Raw genomic sequence first — 20,076 nt, forward strand, 5'->3', positions numbered from 1 at the left:
TACATTAGTTTAAAAAATATAAACGATTGAAAATTTTACAAAGAAGTACCAACGCCTGCCCTTTGTTATGTTATGTTTGTTTGTCGGTTACATTTTTTAACTAATGTAGATAGGAAGCGTATACCTTTAATTCGTGAAGGTAGCAAATAGATAGCAATTATTGGTAATACGTTCTGAAAATCTGCTCCCTTCATGCTGAACAAAGTGGTGACCAGCCATCCTGACGCCAGAATGGCTGCTCAATTTTTTTTTTTGATTTCTCAGAATATATCAAAGGTAGCAATTATTTAGAAAAGGTTGCAAATAAGTAACAATTTTTGATATATACACTCAGTGCCAGATGGCCTGACGGTCACCATTTTTCTCAGGAGAAATCTGCCTTACGAATGAGTAGTAGAGTGCGACAGTTTCAAATGTATATTACTTGTCTATGAAATAAAGATGTATATTTAAATTGAATAGGAATTTAAATTAAAATAAACTTGGCCCATTGAGAAACTCACACATCGTTTAATAAATTGCCTTACAGTTCATGCAAACATTCAAGTTCGTATAATTTGTTGTCTGCACCCATTTACTTAATAGAGATTATAAACAACACTAGCTTTCAACTTAGTTCCTTACTTATTTATCAGCTCTCGTCTTTCACTGCACACGTCTCCACATAAGTTTAAATCTTCTATAACAGGTACAAGGTACTATAAAGCAGGATTCAAGTTGATAATAAACCGACTTCAAAAAAGGACGAGATCTCTATTCCACTGTTTTTTTATGTATGTTACGCGATAACTGTAAATTTGTGAACCTATTTTGATGATTCTTTTATGTTGGAAATAGAAAAAGAATACCTCAGTGGTAGTCCAATTTAAATTTGAAGAAAATATTCCATCTCTAAGGGTGGCAAACTAGGGGATGAATGACTTTTGAGGTCGGTTTTTTTAGTACTCTGTACTGAGATTAGTATAATGTTAAAATGCTACTGCTAGCAATGTCGTGTCACGTGTTTGTATCGGAGATTTTAAATGTTAAATGTCAATATCAAAAAAGTCGTAAACTAAAGACGTTATGAGCGAAAAAGTGCCAGAAAATTAAACTATTGAAGAAAATTACATTCTAAGATCTGGCAGTATGCCCAATTAGACGCCTTAGTCGGTCCCGAAGGACGAAAAATTTTACAACTACCAAATCATTTTCCCAAAGAGTTTTCTTCACATGTATTGACTTTTCTCACTGTAATTTTTACTCAAAAATTAAAGAGACGCAACTATGAATCAGCCAACATAAATATCGGATTCATATTATAAATTTTTAAAATAAAACAAAAAACCAATTCATCTATTTGACAGTATTCCATGGAGACATCCATGAATTGTCAATTAATCCTAATATGATTCTGCCATGTTTAGCCCCCTGCACATCTTAATAATTCCGAACCCTACTTACTATAAAGTAAAACTAGTTCCTGTGTGGTAGGCTGTACCTTCTAGTCCATTACACAAATTGCCCTTCCAATTAATTGCAACGAATGAACTTGAATACAAAATGAAACTTCGTAAACATCGTTCAAAATGCAAACAAAGGCCGAGAGCAAAATGAGCTTCGATGTTTATTCGAAACTTCGAGCAACAAGGAAGCGTACTTTCCTTTTCAATTCAATTGTATTAGTTAACATAATCATTTAGAATTTTTGCCCAGGGTGTGACAACCGTATAAGAAAGGAAACGAATGATACGTCATGTGTGAAGGCTCCTTTCGTGCACCCCACAAATAACTCTGAATTCTCATAAATCTAAAAATTTATTCTTATGGTTGCTAATAAATAAGAATTTCAACCTGTGTTAAAGCACAGGCGTTAAAAATTAAAACTTTTTTGGTTCTTGACTAATCACAGGTTTCTTACCGTGTTGTGACGTCTTATTATTTTCCCGATATTTCAGTTACACGCCCTATGGCAACGGGTGAAAGGCCAGCGACAGTTGACAGACATATATCTATCTACTCTTTTTCGCTATCGACGACCACAATCGTGTCGATTTCTTGCGGCGTTACTATTGTCAACCCGTGACATTATCTACTGACCCGAGAGATAGGGTTTTCCGGAGAGACTACGGGCTCGACGGCAAGACCAGGGTACAGCGGGCGTCCGGGCCAAGCCCTCCGCCAGTAATACGCTTCACGGGCGTCTCTGGCGGACCTGGACTTGGGTATGGAATCGCTGGGGTTTGTGGTAAGATGCAGAGCGGACATGTTTGTCTGCCCCGGTTGCATGTGGCCGGGGCGTCTGTGTCGCGCGCAGCAAGCGCGTCTTAGTAGCGGTCTACTTGAGGGTCTAAAGCGAGGAGACGCGCGGGACACGTGAGTTGCCCTTTAAGTTGGAAGCTATGTCCGGACATCGTCGCAGGACACTGCGACTGACATCTCCGGCACTAGCCCGGAGTGCTAATAGAGGATAAGCTAGATATCCTCCGGTTCCTCCAGCCGCTTAGATTTTTGGAAACTGGAGAGACGCCTTTTTTTGGCGTCGATAAGTGAGCGTGTCTACAACTCCAGTATCTAACTGGAAAGTAGGGTGGGTACTGTACGTGCACCCGGGACGGCTCACCCGAGGCACTAGCCTCTCGAGAACCGGATGAAGTCAAGTGACAGAGGTCTGTGACAACCATGTACACTGGCTGATCTGGGGTCAGAACCTGAACTTATAAGGTTCCTGTGCGCGCGCAGGTTATAGTGCCCTTCTCGTATATCCTAAGGGTCGGTAGGGATGGTCACTACAATGAAAACTACTGTAGAAAGATATGGAACTGTCAAATGGCATATCAGGCAAATAATAAGAAGTTATAGCGTAGTAAAAATCCTGCAATTACTGAAAACGATTTAAAGGCACTCGCGAATTCGAACACACGGCCTCTGCTGGAGAAGCAATAGCTCAATCCATTAGGCTACCAAGGTTGAAAGTACTAAAATGTTAAAATCCCCTCAATAATTCGCATTTAATAGCTACAACTATAAATCTGTCTTTTATATAAAATAGACTGTGAGATTCGACGACACAAAACGTGCCAAATCACGCAGCACTACGTGCCAGCTACATTTCAGACACGTACCGCATGTCGGGCAAAGTTTAATTTAACTTTAGTCATCATCTGTGTCGGCCTGGAGAAAAAATATTCATAAAGAATAATCATAGAACATTTCGTTAAGGAACGCTTTGTCTGTCTGAGATGTATCATACCACAAAACATTCTAAGATGACACGTGTTCGATGTGTGTGTGTGTGAGACGGATTGCGACCGCACTATCTTGCTAAACTCTCTTTGTAATAATCTCTTTTTTTTATTTCATTATATGTATGTGTACCAATGTGTATATATTTGCGTGTATTGATTAAGTTTGGTACAAAATTATTTGTAACGCAATACGTTATCAGTCATTCCAATTATTCAAAAACAAACTTAAATTCCACATTATGAAAATTTTCTCTCAGTTTTGATGTTTTAGTTCTATGTATACCTAATTGCTATTAAAAATTAAAATGTCATCATGACAATGAATATGCAATACTTGATTCACTGCTACATGTTTTCATTATTATCATTGACCTTATACCAGAACACAGCAATTTTGTTTAGCTACATTAGATTTCACAATTTGTCAACACGTTGTTGTAAATGAGTATATTTATTTATGTATTTTATATGGTTTTTGAATATGTGTCCTATAGAGAACCTTAAATATTGGTTTGTTAAAAAAGAACAAAAAAGAAAAAATGTTTTTTGAATCCGAAAAAAAATTTTAATATTCAATACTCACTACATAAGTTTTACAATACCTACCTTATATATTTTTTGCAAGTGAATTTGCATTTGAAAAATAAATATCTAAAACCATTTTCCATTCGAATAGATTTCTTAGACAAGCCAATGGCGTCAAACAGTGCCTTCGCCACTGTTTTTGACAAAACTTTTTACAATGGCATTTTAGTACCACTTTTGACTAAAATATACCAATGTTGAGTAAAATCTTAAACACGATCAAGTAGAGTGTCAATAAAAGCTTATATGGGTTTTAAATCGAACTTCGAAAAGTTAACTCTCTCGTAAAAATTTACTTTATGGTTGTAGGCGAAGATTCTGTGAGCTTTACATTCTAAGTAAAATATTTTCGAAGAAACAATAACAATAGATTCCGCTAATTAAGAAAAAATGTCGTTGATTTCCATAATCGCATGTATAACAGAGAAAAAATTGCTAGAGTTCTAAACTGCTCGATAGCGTTCTCTGAACGACCTCTGACCGAATCGTGCGTTGTTCATAAAAAAAAACTTTAGTTCTTCTGCCTTTCGTTACAGGGACTTTAATGAGTCAAACGTTTTTCACGTCTTCGTACATCTCTCTGTTGAGTTTACGGCCAAATCGTATGGTCCCATAAAACTAAACTATTACAGATTAGCGGTTTTGTGTTTCGTTTGTTATTTTAAACGCTTTTTTTAGTTCAAGATTATGTGAATTCTGTAGCTGGAACCGGAGCTGATCGTAATTTTTTTTTCGTCACTTCTATTTTTTACCGGTATCGAAATTGGTCAAAAATTTTGATATCCATTTACTGGACGGATATACAGTCATCTTTTTATAAGCCTGTTCTATCCCACTGCTGGGTAAAGGCTTCCCCCCTCTTTTCCCATTATTCTCGGTCTTGGGCAACATCTAGCCAGCCCTTTGAAAAACAGTCTAAGTCATCCCGCCATCCATTAGTTTTACACCTAGTTTGATTTTGATTGCTTCTCCCGATCGGAAACTGTGTCTTTTCCGAGTCGAGGCGTATAATTGCCATTCACAACTGACCGATCGGAAACTTTTGACATTTCAAATCGGAAAAATAGTTGATTTAACTCACAAATTAGAAAGAGATAGTAGGAATCAGGTTCATCTTCTCGCTCGGACACCCAATCTGATTTCGAGACTACCCGATCGATTCGATTCCAATTTAAATCAAAATCAGCATGCTGGGCTTCTTTCAAAGGTCATACAGGCGATATCGGTAAAAAATTTAAAGCCTCTGATGATAACCGACGGATACTTAATTACCCTTACATTATTCCGACCTTTGTAATCCTAACGTGTATTTGCAAAATGCCACCGACCTTCATAATTTATTACGTCGAGCCCATCGCAGGTTTCATGAACTGTAGGGGAAAAGGTCATTTTCGCATCCAAACAACCCACATACATTAAACAAACACACGTGCGATTCCAAAATACCAAAACTTCCACTCACCAGTGAATCTTTACATTTGTCATTGTGACCAAATTATCGGGGACTTTAGAACTAACGTTAGTTGTTCTAATACAAAACATTCACTAAAAGTGTCAATCTCGAGTCTTCAAATTGAAAATCGAGAACATTTGCTCTTTTAGCTTTAAATAGGTCTTATCGTAAATTACTTAGTATTTAATATATAAATCTGCAGTGTAAAGTCCAATGTCCTTTATGGTACGATTTGCGTTTGGTATAAGCAAAACGCTTCCACATTTATATGGCGAACGGCTATGGATGGAATTCCTTGCCTACATATTTATTCCCTGAACATTATAACTTGGGCCTTTTCAAGGCGAGAGTGAATACGCATTATTTAAGTGTGCATGCTCCATTATCGATCTCATCGTCACTTTCCATCAGATGACATGGAGGTCAAATGCACACTGCAGACCTATTTTTATTTTAAAAAACGCTTTGAACGGTATGATAATCAAGTTAGAAATTGTTTCCGGACTTCACCACCATTTCTATTACATCACAATAAGTAACAGTTTTGCGAGGACAGGGCACGGACACTGGTGAAATTACAAGCGCATGAGAATTCAACTTATGTCTCAGGGTGACGAGCGCAGTGGCAGTGCCCTTTGAGCAATTGCAATTATTATGGACAGACGCACGACTTGTTCGTCCCGTAACTAGTATCATAAAATATAATAAAAAAATATTAATGTAGGTACTACGTACTACTTACTGTTAGTTTTACCAGCAGAGCGACATTGCTACATAGTGAGTGATCTCTAATACAGTAATAAGGTGTGACATGTGTGAGATCCGTGACAAAGAAAGCGTCAATCGACAAACAGTCAATTGGCGACGGCTCCGCGCAAAAATAACCGCCGTGATGAACCTCAAGGTTGTCCGAATTATATTAGTCCCTACACGAGCCAACCGGTTGTGCAAGTGCTTGTAAATGATTAGCAAATACAAATATAACTTGCCACCCACCCAAGTCCAAAGCGTGAAAAACAGGGCTTAGCCCTACACGAAAATAGACGGAAATATTATGTTCAAATAAACAAGAATATTCAAACAAAATGTCGATGAAATGTGGAATTGTGTGCTAAAACCAGAAAACAGGTGCGTTACTGACAGTTTAGCTAACAGAAAAAAGAATTTAGTGCCCACTCTCCAGATTATTAATTCTTAATAAATAATACGTATGTACAATTGGAAGTGTGCACTGTCGACGTTATTTTTACTAAGGTCTGTTAGTTTTCTATTAAGTTTTAGATTTGTAAGGTCAAAGCACAGGTTCTAATTATATTTAAATTAAATAATTATTAAAAGTATCGCTCTTGTTCATTGATAAACGGTTTGTTCAACTTCTCTTTTTTCTTGTACGCAGGACGACTTCACCGCCAGGCGAGCCGTTGGTGCGCGCGCCGATCGGCAAGCCGCGATGTCCACCAGCCATCTCACGCCTGCGCGTTGAAAAGGTGGAAGGCGGGCTAGCGGTCGCCGGAGTCGTCGTTGCCGCCAACTGTCAAATAGTGCTACCGATATTCGGTTTCCTCTTCATGCTTGTTGGTTGCGTGCTCACCGGTAAGCTATTAGGACTTGAAAAATAAAAAAAAACACTTACATATCCTATTTTACATTATTATTATTTATTTATTGAAGATTAATAATAATATACTATCTATCTATATATATAATAATAGGGGTTAAAGTATGAAATTGCCGATTTGTACTGAAAATCTAAATTGTTTATTTTTTAAATTTTTAACAAATTTATTTAATCAAAATAGTTGCCATTATTATCTATACATTGCTGCCATCTAATGGGAAGGTTATTAATGCCTTTGCGATAGAACTCCGACGATCTAGACTGCACAAACTGTGTGAAAGCATTTTGTACTGCCTCCTGGGAAGAAAACTTCTTGTCACGTAGATAATTGTCCAAATCACGAAAAAAATGGTAGTCCGTTGGAGCAAGGTCTGGTGAATACGGAGGATGACGAATGGTTTCTAACTGCAGTTCCTGAAGGGTCAAAATGGTTTCTCGTGCTGTGTGAGGTCTCGCGTTGTCGTGGAGCAATAATGGTGAAGATCGATTCATGAGTCGGGGCTGTTTTACTGCTAGTTTTGTGAACATGGTTCGGAGTTCGGCACAATAGACATCTGCCGTTATTGCTTGACCAGATCGGAGAAAACTATAGTGAATAACACCATGCTGAGACCACCAAACAGTTACCATTACCTTTTTATTGGTAAGTTTTGCTTTAGGACACTGTTGTGGCATTTGACCTGGGGTCAACCATTGCATTTTTCTTTTCCGGTTATCATAAAGAATCCACTTTTCGTCACATGTTACAATTCGATCCAATATTCCTTCATTTCTGTACCGGTTCAACAAGGCAACACAAGTTTCAACACGCGTTTCTTTCTGCAGATCAGTCAAATCATGAGGCACCCATTTTTCGTATTTTTTTATTTTATTGATTTGACGCAAGTGAGTCAATATTGTGGGTAAGGTAACGTTAAACCATGCCGCTAATTCCTGGGTAGTTTGACTAGGATCGGCTTCCACTATCTCTCTTAATTCATCGTTATTCACCTGTGTGGGCGGTCCTCCTCGTGACTCGTTCTTTAAGTCGAAATTTCCATCACGAAAGCGTTTAAACCAAAATCGCACGGTGCGTTCATTAGTAGACCCCTCTCCAAACGCAGCATTGATATTGCGGGCTGTTTCTGCCGCGTTAGTTCCGCGTCGGAACTCGTATTCAAAAATCACTCGAATTTTCGCAGTATCCATCTTTCTTGTCTAAATTGAATAACAAAAACAATTGAAAGTCGATATTCAAATGTTTCAAATTAAAAAAAAATTAAAAAATCACAGAAACCATTTGAAAAAAGTTTCATTCGAAAACCTCAAACCATGAAGATTCTATGAAAATTCAAAGAACCTATTGCAATAAAACGGCAATTTCATACTTTAACCCCTAATATAATATATTATCGAAGAAAAACTTTCCTCCCCGGTTTTGCAAATCTAAATTCCCAACAAGGACTTATGGAAAAGACGTTTAGTATACTAGTTTCAAAATTGCAAAATAGTTTTTGATCAATCAAACATTGTTTAAGCTTAAAGCACTTATATTGAAAATGCGTAGTGGCTCGAATTAACTGTCCGGAAGTGTATAATTAAACATATAACAAATAAAGGAAACTGAACTCAAAACGTAATAATATTTATTAAACTGAAAATAAATTTGTATGAAAACAGTAACTACAAAAACCACAATTTTTTGTCCCATTTTACACCTTACTAGAAAAATACCAAGAGATGTATACGTCACTTCCGGCTAGTTTTGGTAATTAATAATGGCGTCTTAGTATTGCCGCCTAAAATTGTGAAATTCAACGAGATCTACTTATTACAGGTGTTTTTATAAATGGATCTGTAAATAAATGGACATGGACAATCAACGCATAGATTGCGGAGAAAGTCGAAATTGCACTCTTAGGGTTAATGAAACACAAAAAACAAAAATAAAACATTTTGAAACTTGCACTTAATTTTATCATGACATTTGCTATAATTTCCCACAAAACTGCCTTATAAGAATATGCATGTCACACCCTCAAAAACAAAGTGACGTAAGAAACAAATAAATTTTTAGAAAACAGACAAAATCGACTTAAACAAAACATTCGTGGTATACTAAACCAACCTACAGCCGTATGACAGGTGCAATTAAAAACGTATTTCCAGTGACTTGTAATTGTTAAACGGTAACTCTATATTGTTGCAGCGGCATCATATCGCGGTTGTGGCGAGAACGAGGAGCCAGATCATTACGCGGCTCGGATCGCGTTCACAGGCAACTCGAGAGTACTTGGCCCCGTTTGCATCGTCGCGGGTGCTCTCATGACTATTGCTGGTAAGAATTTGTTCAAACAACTACTGAATGCAGAACTTAAGAAGGCCAAATGTTAGAACACGCTTTCTTTTCATGTCCTGCTTTTAACATTCAGCGACTGCTACTAATAGACGGCTCTTAAGAAAATATTAGACTAGCCGCCTTCATTACAGGACGTCTTAGTTTGCCCAGAAAGTTTTATTTCCATATTTTATGATTTTATTAACTCCACCCTTGGATATCCCGACTTGATGAAAATACCTACTCGGGCTTACCTTACTACTTAAAAATGACATGTAGTTTAGTTGTAAAGTGTTTTTGTGGTTGTCAAAAACTAGCAATTTGCCTATAAATTATATTGTTAAAGAAAAATTTAAATCTAAAATCTGGCACTATGGCTTAGACGCCTTAGCCTATCCCGAAGGACGAAAGATGTTTTTTTTAAATATTTATTGTATTAAGAAAGCCAACATGATGCATTCACAAATAATGATGACAATCTTCAAAACAGATCAGTCAGAATTTTGAATAAAATATTTTTTAATGTTATTTTTAAAGATAGCTAGCGAGTCATTCAATATGTCGAGATTCGTCATTTTAAATACATTGTCGTATTTTTTGATAACTTTGTTTATAGGAACACTTAAACCTAAATTGGACGTAAGTAGTTAAACAAAAAGGATCCAATGCACATCCAGTCACTTTCGAGATATGGCAGTTAAGTGTTTCTCACTCTTCTTTTATTTTCAAAACTTATAATATCATATAACTCCAGATATATTTGTTTATCTTTATATGTTGGATTTTTTGCTGATCTAAGAGGTTACAGTTTAGAAACCGTTTGGTACATATAACTCATTTCTTGATAATTTTGTGTACTGGATCCTTTTCGCTTAACTACGTCCAATTTGTCCTAAAAAATATCTGTGTTTAAATGGAACAACCGAGTTACGTAGCATGTTACTACTACTAAGTCTTCTACAGGATTTTCTTCTTTCCCTTCCATTGTTTTAACAGCTTCAAGCGTTTATTCGTTGGAGCTACGTAAATATTTTGTTCAAAGAAATGTATAAATACTTACCAACTTCTTAACTTCATTTCAGGCGTCGTCCTTTGCATACTAATGAGAGCAGCTCAACGTCGACAACGGAGATTAGCTTTCCATTGCCCTATTCATGGTGATTTCTACCCGCTCAGTCCACAAAATTCAAGAAAATATTCTCGTAAGTACAATGTTACCGTACCTATGCAATTTTTTTAAATAAAACGTCTGTATGAATTGACAAATAAGCAATGTAAAATACAATGTCGTAAAATTTCTACAATCTGGGCGCCAGAGGGCTTTTAAATGAAAAATATTAACATTCTTACGCTACCGTCACACTACATTTACGAAAATTTAATTCATGTTAAAAAGAATGGTATTTTTATGAAAAAAATTGTGATAGACATAACATTACAGCAAGGAATAAAAATAAAGTAGCTGTTCTTGACAATTGTCTTCACGACGTATACGCTTCATTTAGCTCTCGCTAGTTGTCTCGATTTAAGCGATATTTGAAATACTTATTGTAAATGAATGTAAATGATAAATGTATACAAGTGTTTATTTACAAAGAGCAACCCCTAGAATGTATCATTCATTATTCTCAGGGGAATCTGCCTTACGAATAAGAGTACAGATTTATCGATGTTACGAGTTTTTTTGTGGATGAGCACGAATCACTAAACAGATATTAGTACTACACACAGAGCACTATCCACACAGCTACACTACAATACCTCCAAGGTTTGCCTAGACAGCAACGAGTAAAATACTTCTTACGGAAAGTACGCAATGAGACAATATGACAGTCTCGCACAGGCGGGTGAACATCATTCCACACTGTGTACGGGGCGTATATAAAAGAACCCGAATTCCCGATAAAACTACATCTAGACAAGTAGCTAATAAAAATACACCCCTTTAACATACTTATTATGGAAAGGAAACTATTTTTCCGGATTTAAATCGCGTATATTTGTTTTTCAAACAAAATAGAAAGATGGTTTCTCCGTAACACCAATTTGGGAGCCAGTATTGCCTCTGACGAAAAATCCGAAACAGACATAAGACTGCAGTACTAATTAATATGTTTTACTTTATTCTAATTTCCATTATTAATTAATAATCAATTTAACTTAATAAAAATTCATATTGTTACAATAAAATTAAAAATAAGGTATTTAATTAATAACTATTGTAACTATAGTGAAAAAATAGGGTGGTTTGCATTAGTATTAGACATAACTGATTGATGACTTTACCACCACGGAACCTGTAAAGAGCCCCGAAAGGTTGGTTTGTTTGAAAAAACAAATATACGCGATTTAAACCCGGAAAAATAGTTTCATTTCTTATGTGTAACAATCGCGAAAACCTAAGAACTCCATATACATATTATGATAATTCCAATACGATACATATGTCTAGAGATACAATAACAATAATAAAAAATATACTCTATAAAAAAAACTTATTCAAAACTTTTTATCGTCATATTACAGGTAGTCCCACGGGACTATGGCGCTGGTTACGCAGTTGGTTGGGGATGGTGGAAGAAGGCGAGACTCCGCGCTGTCCACGATCAGCCGAGCCCGCATCACCAGCCCGCGCTGACGCACCCTGTCCCCCTCCTTTACCTTTCCTCGTGCCATCTGATTCGGTCGTGTAAGTATAATTAAAGAAATACAGTCAAAAAATTTACCGTAAAAGTCATCCCCTAGTTTGCCACCCTTAAAGGTGTAATGTCTTCAAATTTAAATGGGACCACTGCTGAGGTAGGTGTGAATTACTATGATTACGCATCTTTTGAGAGTTGACAACATTACCGCTCAATTAAAAAAAAAAAAGGAAATGAAACTATTTTTCCGGATATAAATCGCGTATATTTGTGTTTTCAAACAATCCGACGTTTCGGGCCCTTTACAGGTCCCATGGTCACGGTTGACTGAGATGGTCCACCACCAAAAAACAAATATACACAATTTAAATCCGGAAAAATAGTTTCATTTCCTATGTGTAACAATCGCGAAAACCTAAGAACTCGATAAAAAATAACAAAGTTAAACTACTTAGGATAAGGCTACGTTTGATTGGAATGACACATATAAACTTCTTGAAGCAACAATGGGACACGATCAATAAAATCGAGAATCAATGTTAAAATATATCGACTTACTTATGACCTTACATACATTATATAAAAGAGTTCGTCCAGGGAAGTACTGCCTTACCTATTCCTGCCGCCAAGCAATAATGTGAACACTACTGCATTTCCGGTTTCAAAGGGTTAAAGACTCTGGTGAAATCACAGGCACATGGGACTTGCCAACTTATGTCTCAGGGTGTCGGGCGCAGTGACAGTGCCCCTCAGATCTTTGTGATTTGAAGCTCTGAGTGGCACTGCAACTGTTATAACATATCGCTTATCACCAAAAGCACGATTTGTTTGTCCCGCCACTTAGTATTATAAAAAAATGTACAAATTTAAAAACCGCTTTGTCTGCATATTACGCCTATGCGTTGGCTAACTTATGGCGTCATTTTATGGGGTAATAGTGCTCATGCCAGCAGCCTCTTTATTCTGCAGAAGAAATGCATGAGAGTATTGACAAACATAACGGAAACAGATACTTGTAGACCACATTTTTCTAGTTTCAACGTTTTGACTTTGACATCAATATATATATATGTATTTAAAATTAGTAAGTTTGTTAGAAAATACAGGCATTTATTTGGACAAGGAAGTGATAATCCTTATGTAGCTAGTTTGAGACCGCGAAACAAATTGATTGGTTCTTTTACAAATTTAGAAATTGTTCGCTCGGGTATGCACAACATGGCAATAAGAATCTATCAAATACCTCTTAGAATAGAAACATTGAAAATAATTACGTATTCGCAAATGCTTTGAAAAGTTATTTTGAAAAGTTATATCTCGAACTGTTTCTATGACTTAAAGGAGTAATTCGATGGTAAAAGTACATGATAGTATGTGTATACTACAGTAAGTTAAGTTGACATGAATCTATGTGTACCTATTAATATTAATATTAGCACAGTGAAGCAAGTTAATTGCAGTGCACTGGTTTATGTTGGAGTGTAGTAATAGCTTTGTACCACATAAAGCAATAAATGATAAGATTATGATTATGAAAAATCTACAATATCCGCATTAGTTAGAACAAGCTCTTCTTTGTAGCTTACAAAATAAATTTACCCAGGTGAAAAGTTAGTTACCACTGCATATTTTTTATATGGCGCCACTAGAATTAAGTATCGTTTACACGGGGCCAATCGACGAGCCATTCCATTAAGCCATGCCATAATTGGCGTCGTGTAAATAGAAACCGTCCATTATGGAGTGTCTCCAGACCAGTGATGAAGACAATCCACAAAATTAGAACGATTTCTAATTTTTCGGGCCAATACCTTCCCCTACCACACGTGAATTGGCTTAATGGGCCTTGTATGAGCGTGCATTCTGGGCCACTCCACTAGTTTGCATTGCCGTTTAATAAATTTAAAAAAAGAATCTTAAACAAACTTATTGTAATACTGACTGTAGTGTTGAAAATTTCGCACTTTTCACAAGACTGGCTTTGTGGTATGACTCGTCAATGGGCCCCGTGCAAATGGGCCATTACTTTAAAATCCCACGTCAGCTTTCTAGATAAATAGTTTTATACAATGGTGCCTTTATAGATAGATTTTATTGTTCGATAAGTAAAATTACGTCACGGTTTTAGTAAAATGATATTTATCTGTGTTGCAGGGGAATGGCTTCAGTGTTAGGAGCACCTCTAAGTCCGGAACAAACATTTGGGTCCATCAAGTCGCTGGCTATATCGAGAGAAGTCGCCAGTTTTCCACTGTCACGTTCACCAACCCCACCACCTTTGAGGTAAATAACACTGATTATTATATTATACTAGTGTTTCTTTATTAAGTAACCTTTAGAGGTTTAGTTAGGGTTAAGGGAGGGAGGGGAGGGAGGTTACTACCTTAACATTAACCGAACAGTTGCAAAGCATGCTTCAAGATCTGCACCAAGCATCGATGAGGGTGGGCCTAAGGATGAACATGACCAAAACCAAAGTTATCACCAACTTTACGGGTCCTACACATAATATAAATATAGGCAACTGGCCTATAGAGGTAGTGAACGACTACATCTATCTCGGTCATTGTCTAACCTTCGGCCCCGCTTCTCAGCTTAACGAAATCACGAGACGAACTCAATTAGGATGAGCTGCCTTCCATAGGTTGGAAGATATGTTCAAGTCTAAGATCCGTCAATGCCTGAAGACCAAGGTGTTCAACCAATGTGTCCTACCTATACTTACTTATAGGCACTTCCAAAACATGACCGCTCACGAAAGAAGCACACGATTCGACTAATACAAAAGGCAATGGAGCGCGCCATGCTCGGAATTTCTCTGCTGGACCACATACCCAATGTAGACATTCGACGTCGCACAAAGGTAGTAGACGTGGGGCACTTGGCTAGAAGGAACGATGGACGATGGACGAAAGCCGTTGCTGAATGGTGCCCAAGAGATGCAAAAAGACCAAGAGGCAGACCACCCGCCCTATGAATTGATGACATTAAGGCCATAGTTGGAAAACACTGAACACGACTCGCAAGGAACCGGAAAGAATGGCGCAATAGAGATGAGGCCTATGCTCAGCAGAAGGTGCAAACAGGCTGAAATGATTTAAATGAAATGAACCTTAAGATGGATTGATTCTGCATAACAGTGAAATTGTTGAATCAATCACCTTGGAAAAAATATATAGTTAAATTGGGGATATACACTAAGTAGTATACGGAGTGAAAACACGATTTCTAAAAATTTTCACGTTAGAAACAAACAAACTTTCCTTTGAAATTTTACAGGAAAACCGCTGCATTCAATAGGTACTAACTAACTAATTAGAATACGTATACTCGCCTTATTATTATTATAACTTACTCGTTTTTACAAATTTGTCTGTCTATTGTTACAGTTGTCCTCCTTTCAAAGAGGAATCAAGGAATCAGAACGACAATATCCCGAATGCAATCATAACTCGTCCGGATTTCGACTGCGGCTCGCCAAACTGCAACTACAGAGTCGTCGAATGCAAACTCACTACTACAGACGAAATAAGTCGCAGTGCGCCTTTCCCTGCAACCGCTCACAAGATCTCAGATAATATACAGACTAGACCAAACACAGTATCTATAACTATACCCGATGAGGGCAAAGGTTAATTTATGTATAGCTGAAGTCAGTTGTTATATTCTATATTTAAAACAATTACTTCATGTATGTGCAAGGGATGCATAAGCACTGTTGCCGTTCAGATTACTGTCAGAAAATCTACTACTAGTGTTCACTACCTAATTTCCGTGGCAATTTTTATTATTTACGTATTCGATTGTTTATTGTGCAATATTATTTTATATTCGAGTATTTTATAATGAAATATTATTTAATAATCACGATAATATACTGAATTTTTAAATGATAAAAATTGCCACAGAAATTAGGTAGTGAACATTAGTCTCAGAATGACCGTAAAAACCTTACTGGCTGGATTAGTTGAACGCTGATGGTATCCATAAAAACTAGTAAAATTTTATCACTTTAAAATCACGCTTCTTACATTGTAATACGTGCCTGCTCAAACTGATCACATTTGTCTTCCCCTACCACGCGCTCACCTCTATTTAAACTTCCTAATTTGGAAACTTTAAAACACATAAAACCGAACTATTAAGCCTATTACAGACGATGATACTTTAACAGTTACTCCTCAAACAATTCCCAACATCTACATTTTATACCCGTAATGATAAAAGACATACGAGAAATTAACACGCCTAAATAAAAACGACACTTTTGTAAACAATAAAATAAACAAGGCGTCTCACGGCTATGCCACACGGAGGGAAAATACCTTAAATACCGTAGATAGAAAATTTTACTGAAAACAGATTTAATTTTGATTTTAATAACAATTGTGAAAAAAAAGCACCTGTAATTTACTATACTGATCCAAACCCTCAATCATAAGGATTGTTTTCTTCTAAATAATATATCATCTTAAATAAAAGGACGACCATTTAATTTAACGTTTAATTTGAAATGTTGTTCAGGAAAATTAATAGCTTTTTTCTGACTGGCTGGTTCCAGTCCAATCAGAACGAAGGAATTTTTCTTTAAGTTTCGATCTTTGCGTCAATGATTGCTAACAAGAAACTAGTGGAATACTTACACAAAAAGTGTATATAAATAAAGATGCATGAGGATTGGTCGTCTGAGATAGGCTTGCGTTTGGTATATAGAGCAGCAAGTTAATTAACCATTTCCGCATTTATCCAAGTAGTTTCCATTTTATGTACACACGTCATTGTAACATTCAATCGATTTCATATTTTGTAAATATCGAAAATGAAAGACAATTTTTTTCCTTTAAATAACTAAGTATGTACCTACAATAATGTTTAAATTGTCTATACAGTAATAATCAGTATGTAGCAATAATTGGCGCCGAATGAATGTATGTTTGATTGAGAACATCATTTCGACGCGAATGAGATGTTTGTCTTATAAATATTTTTGCTTGTTTTTAACATCAGTTGTAACAGTGTCGTAATGCTCATTATATTATTAGGATTCTAGTCGTTACTCGATCATACCTAACATTATTCTGATGTAAAGAAAAAATTTAAACTAATTATCTATAATATTGATTTCGGCTCAGTAGGATTACCCCTCTTTCTATTTAGTACTCTTAAATTAAATTATCTATGGTTTTATTTTTTCATGAGAAAATTTAGAATAAGTACGTTATTAAGAGTACATAAAACACGTATCCTAGGTGTATAGGCCGAAATGTGATATTTTTTGTTTATTTTAACATTAATAAATGTTTACTTTTGTACAAAACAGTTGGAACGGAATCGTAAATTTTAATATTTTAAAAATAATGGGAGTTATATCAATCATATCATTATTTTGGTGAAAGAGCCAAACGGAGATGCCAAAATATACAGTCATCGCGTCCATGTGTATTTTGTGGTTGCTTTTTCTGTAATACACTAAAATAATTGTGCTCACAAAAGACAATTTAGTAGGAGGCAAGAGTGTAGTGTTAATGGATGTAGTCCGCATATATAAACTTCTTAGACTAAACCTAATGGTAGATACAATATTTAACAGTTTATAAGTTTGTGATGAAGGCATTGAGCTACAAGGCATTTATTGGCCAAGTTATTCAAAATCATAAGGAATGTAATTTTTTTATAATCTGTAGTTAAGTGCCACGCCTAATTAATCTATTATATACTTTAATTATTAAGCTTATTTAATATTGTTATTATAAGAAAAAAAATAAAATACAAATTTGAGTTAAAATATCTTGTTTTTTTTGCTACAACATGAATGCGACTTCAACATCTTGTGACAAATTAATAACAATAATAATACGGCATGATTTGTTCGCCGGCTCTTGAACAACAGTGCCATGGCCAGAGAATATCGCCTATTCCTTTTAAAAACATTTTACATTTTCGGCCTTGGGGGATGCTCCAGTCTAGAATAGATAGATAATAATAATACATTGATTTATTTCTTGCCACAATTTAACTTATTAAACATAATAGGGGTCTCCCTATTATGCCAAGGATGCCATGATGAAACTAGGCTCAAGGCCCATACTTCAGGACAACAGGTCTCCACCCCCTTGGGAATAATGTTTTCAAAAGTATTTATTACATTACAAGAGTTCTCCAATTTCGTAATAATGAGATAAAAAATTAATCAGGTTTAATTTCTTTTAAAGGAAAAAGAAGTGTTAAATTCAGGTCTTAGTAGATTACTCTGTTTTCTGTTTGTGTATGTGTAAATTATGATAAAATAAATATTGGATAAGGAAATAAAAATGCTAAAAGCTATGTCACCTTTCCTTTATATTAGACTGGGAAATTATACAAGTGATACTGATGTAGATATACAATGTAGAATAAAGGATAAGTAGTACACGAGTACGTACATAGTAAGTGCTTAACATTTAAAAAGAGAATTTTAATGAATCAGGAGCATAGTGTTCCTCCATTTGAAATATTTAAATATAACTCAATGGCCATTGTTACACTAAAGGGCTGTTAACTAAATAGGTTTAGTTCCCATTCAAAGGTCTTTCGCCTCCATGATAATGAATACATCACTGTCACTATTTCTAGGCTTTTTCTTCCTTCTCCCTATTGTACCGCTCAAGTTCTTTAAGGAATTGGCCTTTTGGTTTCATTACATTAGGTCTGTCCCCACGACATTTGGGGCAGAACCATTTTCCTTTGGGTTTAGTGGTGAGAGATACGCAGGAGAAGTGGAACCACTCTATTGGGCAGAGATCATTGTCACAAAGGATCATCTCACCGAATGAGATCTGGTCACAAAGGCAATAGCGTGGCTCGTCTGGGTCAATGGCGTCTGCCTCCTCGGGCGGCGTCTCTGACCTCTGTGCCACTTGACGTGCTTTGCGCTTCTTCTTCTTGCCTTTTTTGAGAGTACAATTCTGCACAGGGCGTTCACTGTCACGCTCACTGCTGTCAGCGCCATCGGTGTTGGTACCGGCGACGTTGGTACGCGACCGCCGCGCTCGCTTCGACCATCGCTCACCACCTGATTTGTCTTTGTCACCTTTATCTTTTTCTTTTTCGACAGCTCTCTCTGGGGGTGGCGGCGGAGGTACATGCTGCTGCGGTGTCTGAGGTGAACCCGAATCTTTCTCATTGACAGTGTCTGATGGTGGTGTGGGCTCTTTTTTTGCATTACCGTTTGTGTTTACTTCAAGGCAAGATATAAGCTTTTTATGATCAGCATCCAAAGACCTTTGTTTGTTGTCAATAAAGTCTTGGATGATTTGAACAATTTGAAGTTTCTCATCACCGATTTCTTGAGCTTGCACGAGCGAAGCTTGCAGGCGTACAGCAGCTCTTGCACGCTTGCGTTCTTCGGTGTTATTACCAGCGCACAACACCATCTGGGTTTGAGCATCCCTAACGCATTCTCTGTAATTAACATCAAGTTCCCGCAAACGCGACAAATGTCGTTGTAGATCGTTTGGTAAGTTTTCAACACAATCCAAATAGTTTTCCACGTAGTTTGCTGAGAGCAACGCCTCCGTTTGTGTTTGATTCAACATCTTCAATAGTTTAACACAGATTCACCATAACACATAAGAGAATAATTAAGCTGCACACGCGTAAACAACCAAGATGGGTAACAGGAACATAGGTATACGAAGTATATAATTCTATATATGTGAACCAATTATTTAGCACTTGTCGATCAATAACTCAGCCATATCCACTCAACTTGGGTAGGGTGTACGCCTGTACGGGTGTACGTACACTATTAAGCACTGTGATATTTTGACATTGACATAAAAACAAGACTCCATGCCATTTCGTATCACGTCATGTCATTTCGTTGAATGTTTTTTATCCAAGAACTGCAAATACGTCAGGGCATTGCCGAGCTGTTTTAAAAATGTATGTCAATAATTTTTGAGTATAATTTTGAAGTTTAATTTAAATTCTTTTTAAGGCGGATTTCCAACGGCGAGGCGAGACGAGAATGGAAACTCGCCGGCCTATTTCCACCAAAAATTGCCAATAATAATATTATTATTATATTGCCGTTGCAGATTATAATATTCTATGTGCAGCTAAACGATTCAATATTACATCAACAAATATATCAATTCTGGCCTTGCCCATCGTCATCAATCCAGACCATTTCCACCAAAGATGCGCTAGGAGAGAAATGAAATCTTGCCATGTAAATTTCAATTCGCGTCTTT

The 20,076-nt window shown here is 36.5% G+C and overlaps 2 protein-coding genes across 5 annotated transcripts in view; one reads left to right on the top strand and one right to left on the bottom strand.

Annotated features, from left to right (window-relative positions):
• LOC113231846 overlaps positions 1-17,492 on the top strand; it is a 143,917-nt gene extending 126,425 nt beyond the window's left edge. For 3 of the 4 annotated variants that reach the window (XM_026466381.1, XM_026466382.1, XM_026466383.1), the window contains exons 2-7: positions 6,662-6,858; positions 9,072-9,200; positions 10,283-10,402; positions 11,727-11,889; positions 13,997-14,125; positions 15,232-15,594. In XM_026466381.1, coding sequence (XP_026322166.1) covers positions 6,662-6,858; positions 9,072-9,200; positions 10,283-10,402; positions 11,727-11,889; positions 13,997-14,125; positions 15,232-15,478 — 985 coding nt within the window. In that variant the 3' untranslated portion in view covers positions 15,479-15,594. Of the gene's footprint in view, positions 1-6,661; positions 6,859-9,071; positions 9,201-10,282; positions 10,403-11,726; positions 11,890-13,996; positions 14,126-15,231; positions 15,595-15,753 lie in introns of those variants that run through there. The other variant, XR_003310580.1, reaches the window with a different exon arrangement.
• A 596-nt stretch (positions 17,493-18,088) lies between these two features.
• LOC113231745 (inhibitor of growth protein 2-like) lies at positions 18,089-19,755 on the bottom strand. Its single transcript, XM_026466244.1, has one exon. The coding sequence runs from the start codon at positions 19,414-19,416 to the stop codon at positions 18,451-18,453; it is 966 nt and encodes a 321-aa protein (XP_026322029.1). The 5' UTR covers positions 19,417-19,755; the 3' UTR covers positions 18,089-18,450.
• Positions 19,756-20,076: the final 321 nt, after the last annotated feature.

This window comes from Hyposmocoma kahamanoa, unplaced genomic scaffold (assembly GCF_003589595.1).
Source record: "Hyposmocoma kahamanoa isolate Upper Pololo Valley unplaced genomic scaffold, ASM358959v1 66, whole genome shotgun sequence".
NCBI lineage: Eukaryota > Metazoa > Arthropoda > Insecta > Lepidoptera > Cosmopterigidae > Hyposmocoma > Hyposmocoma kahamanoa.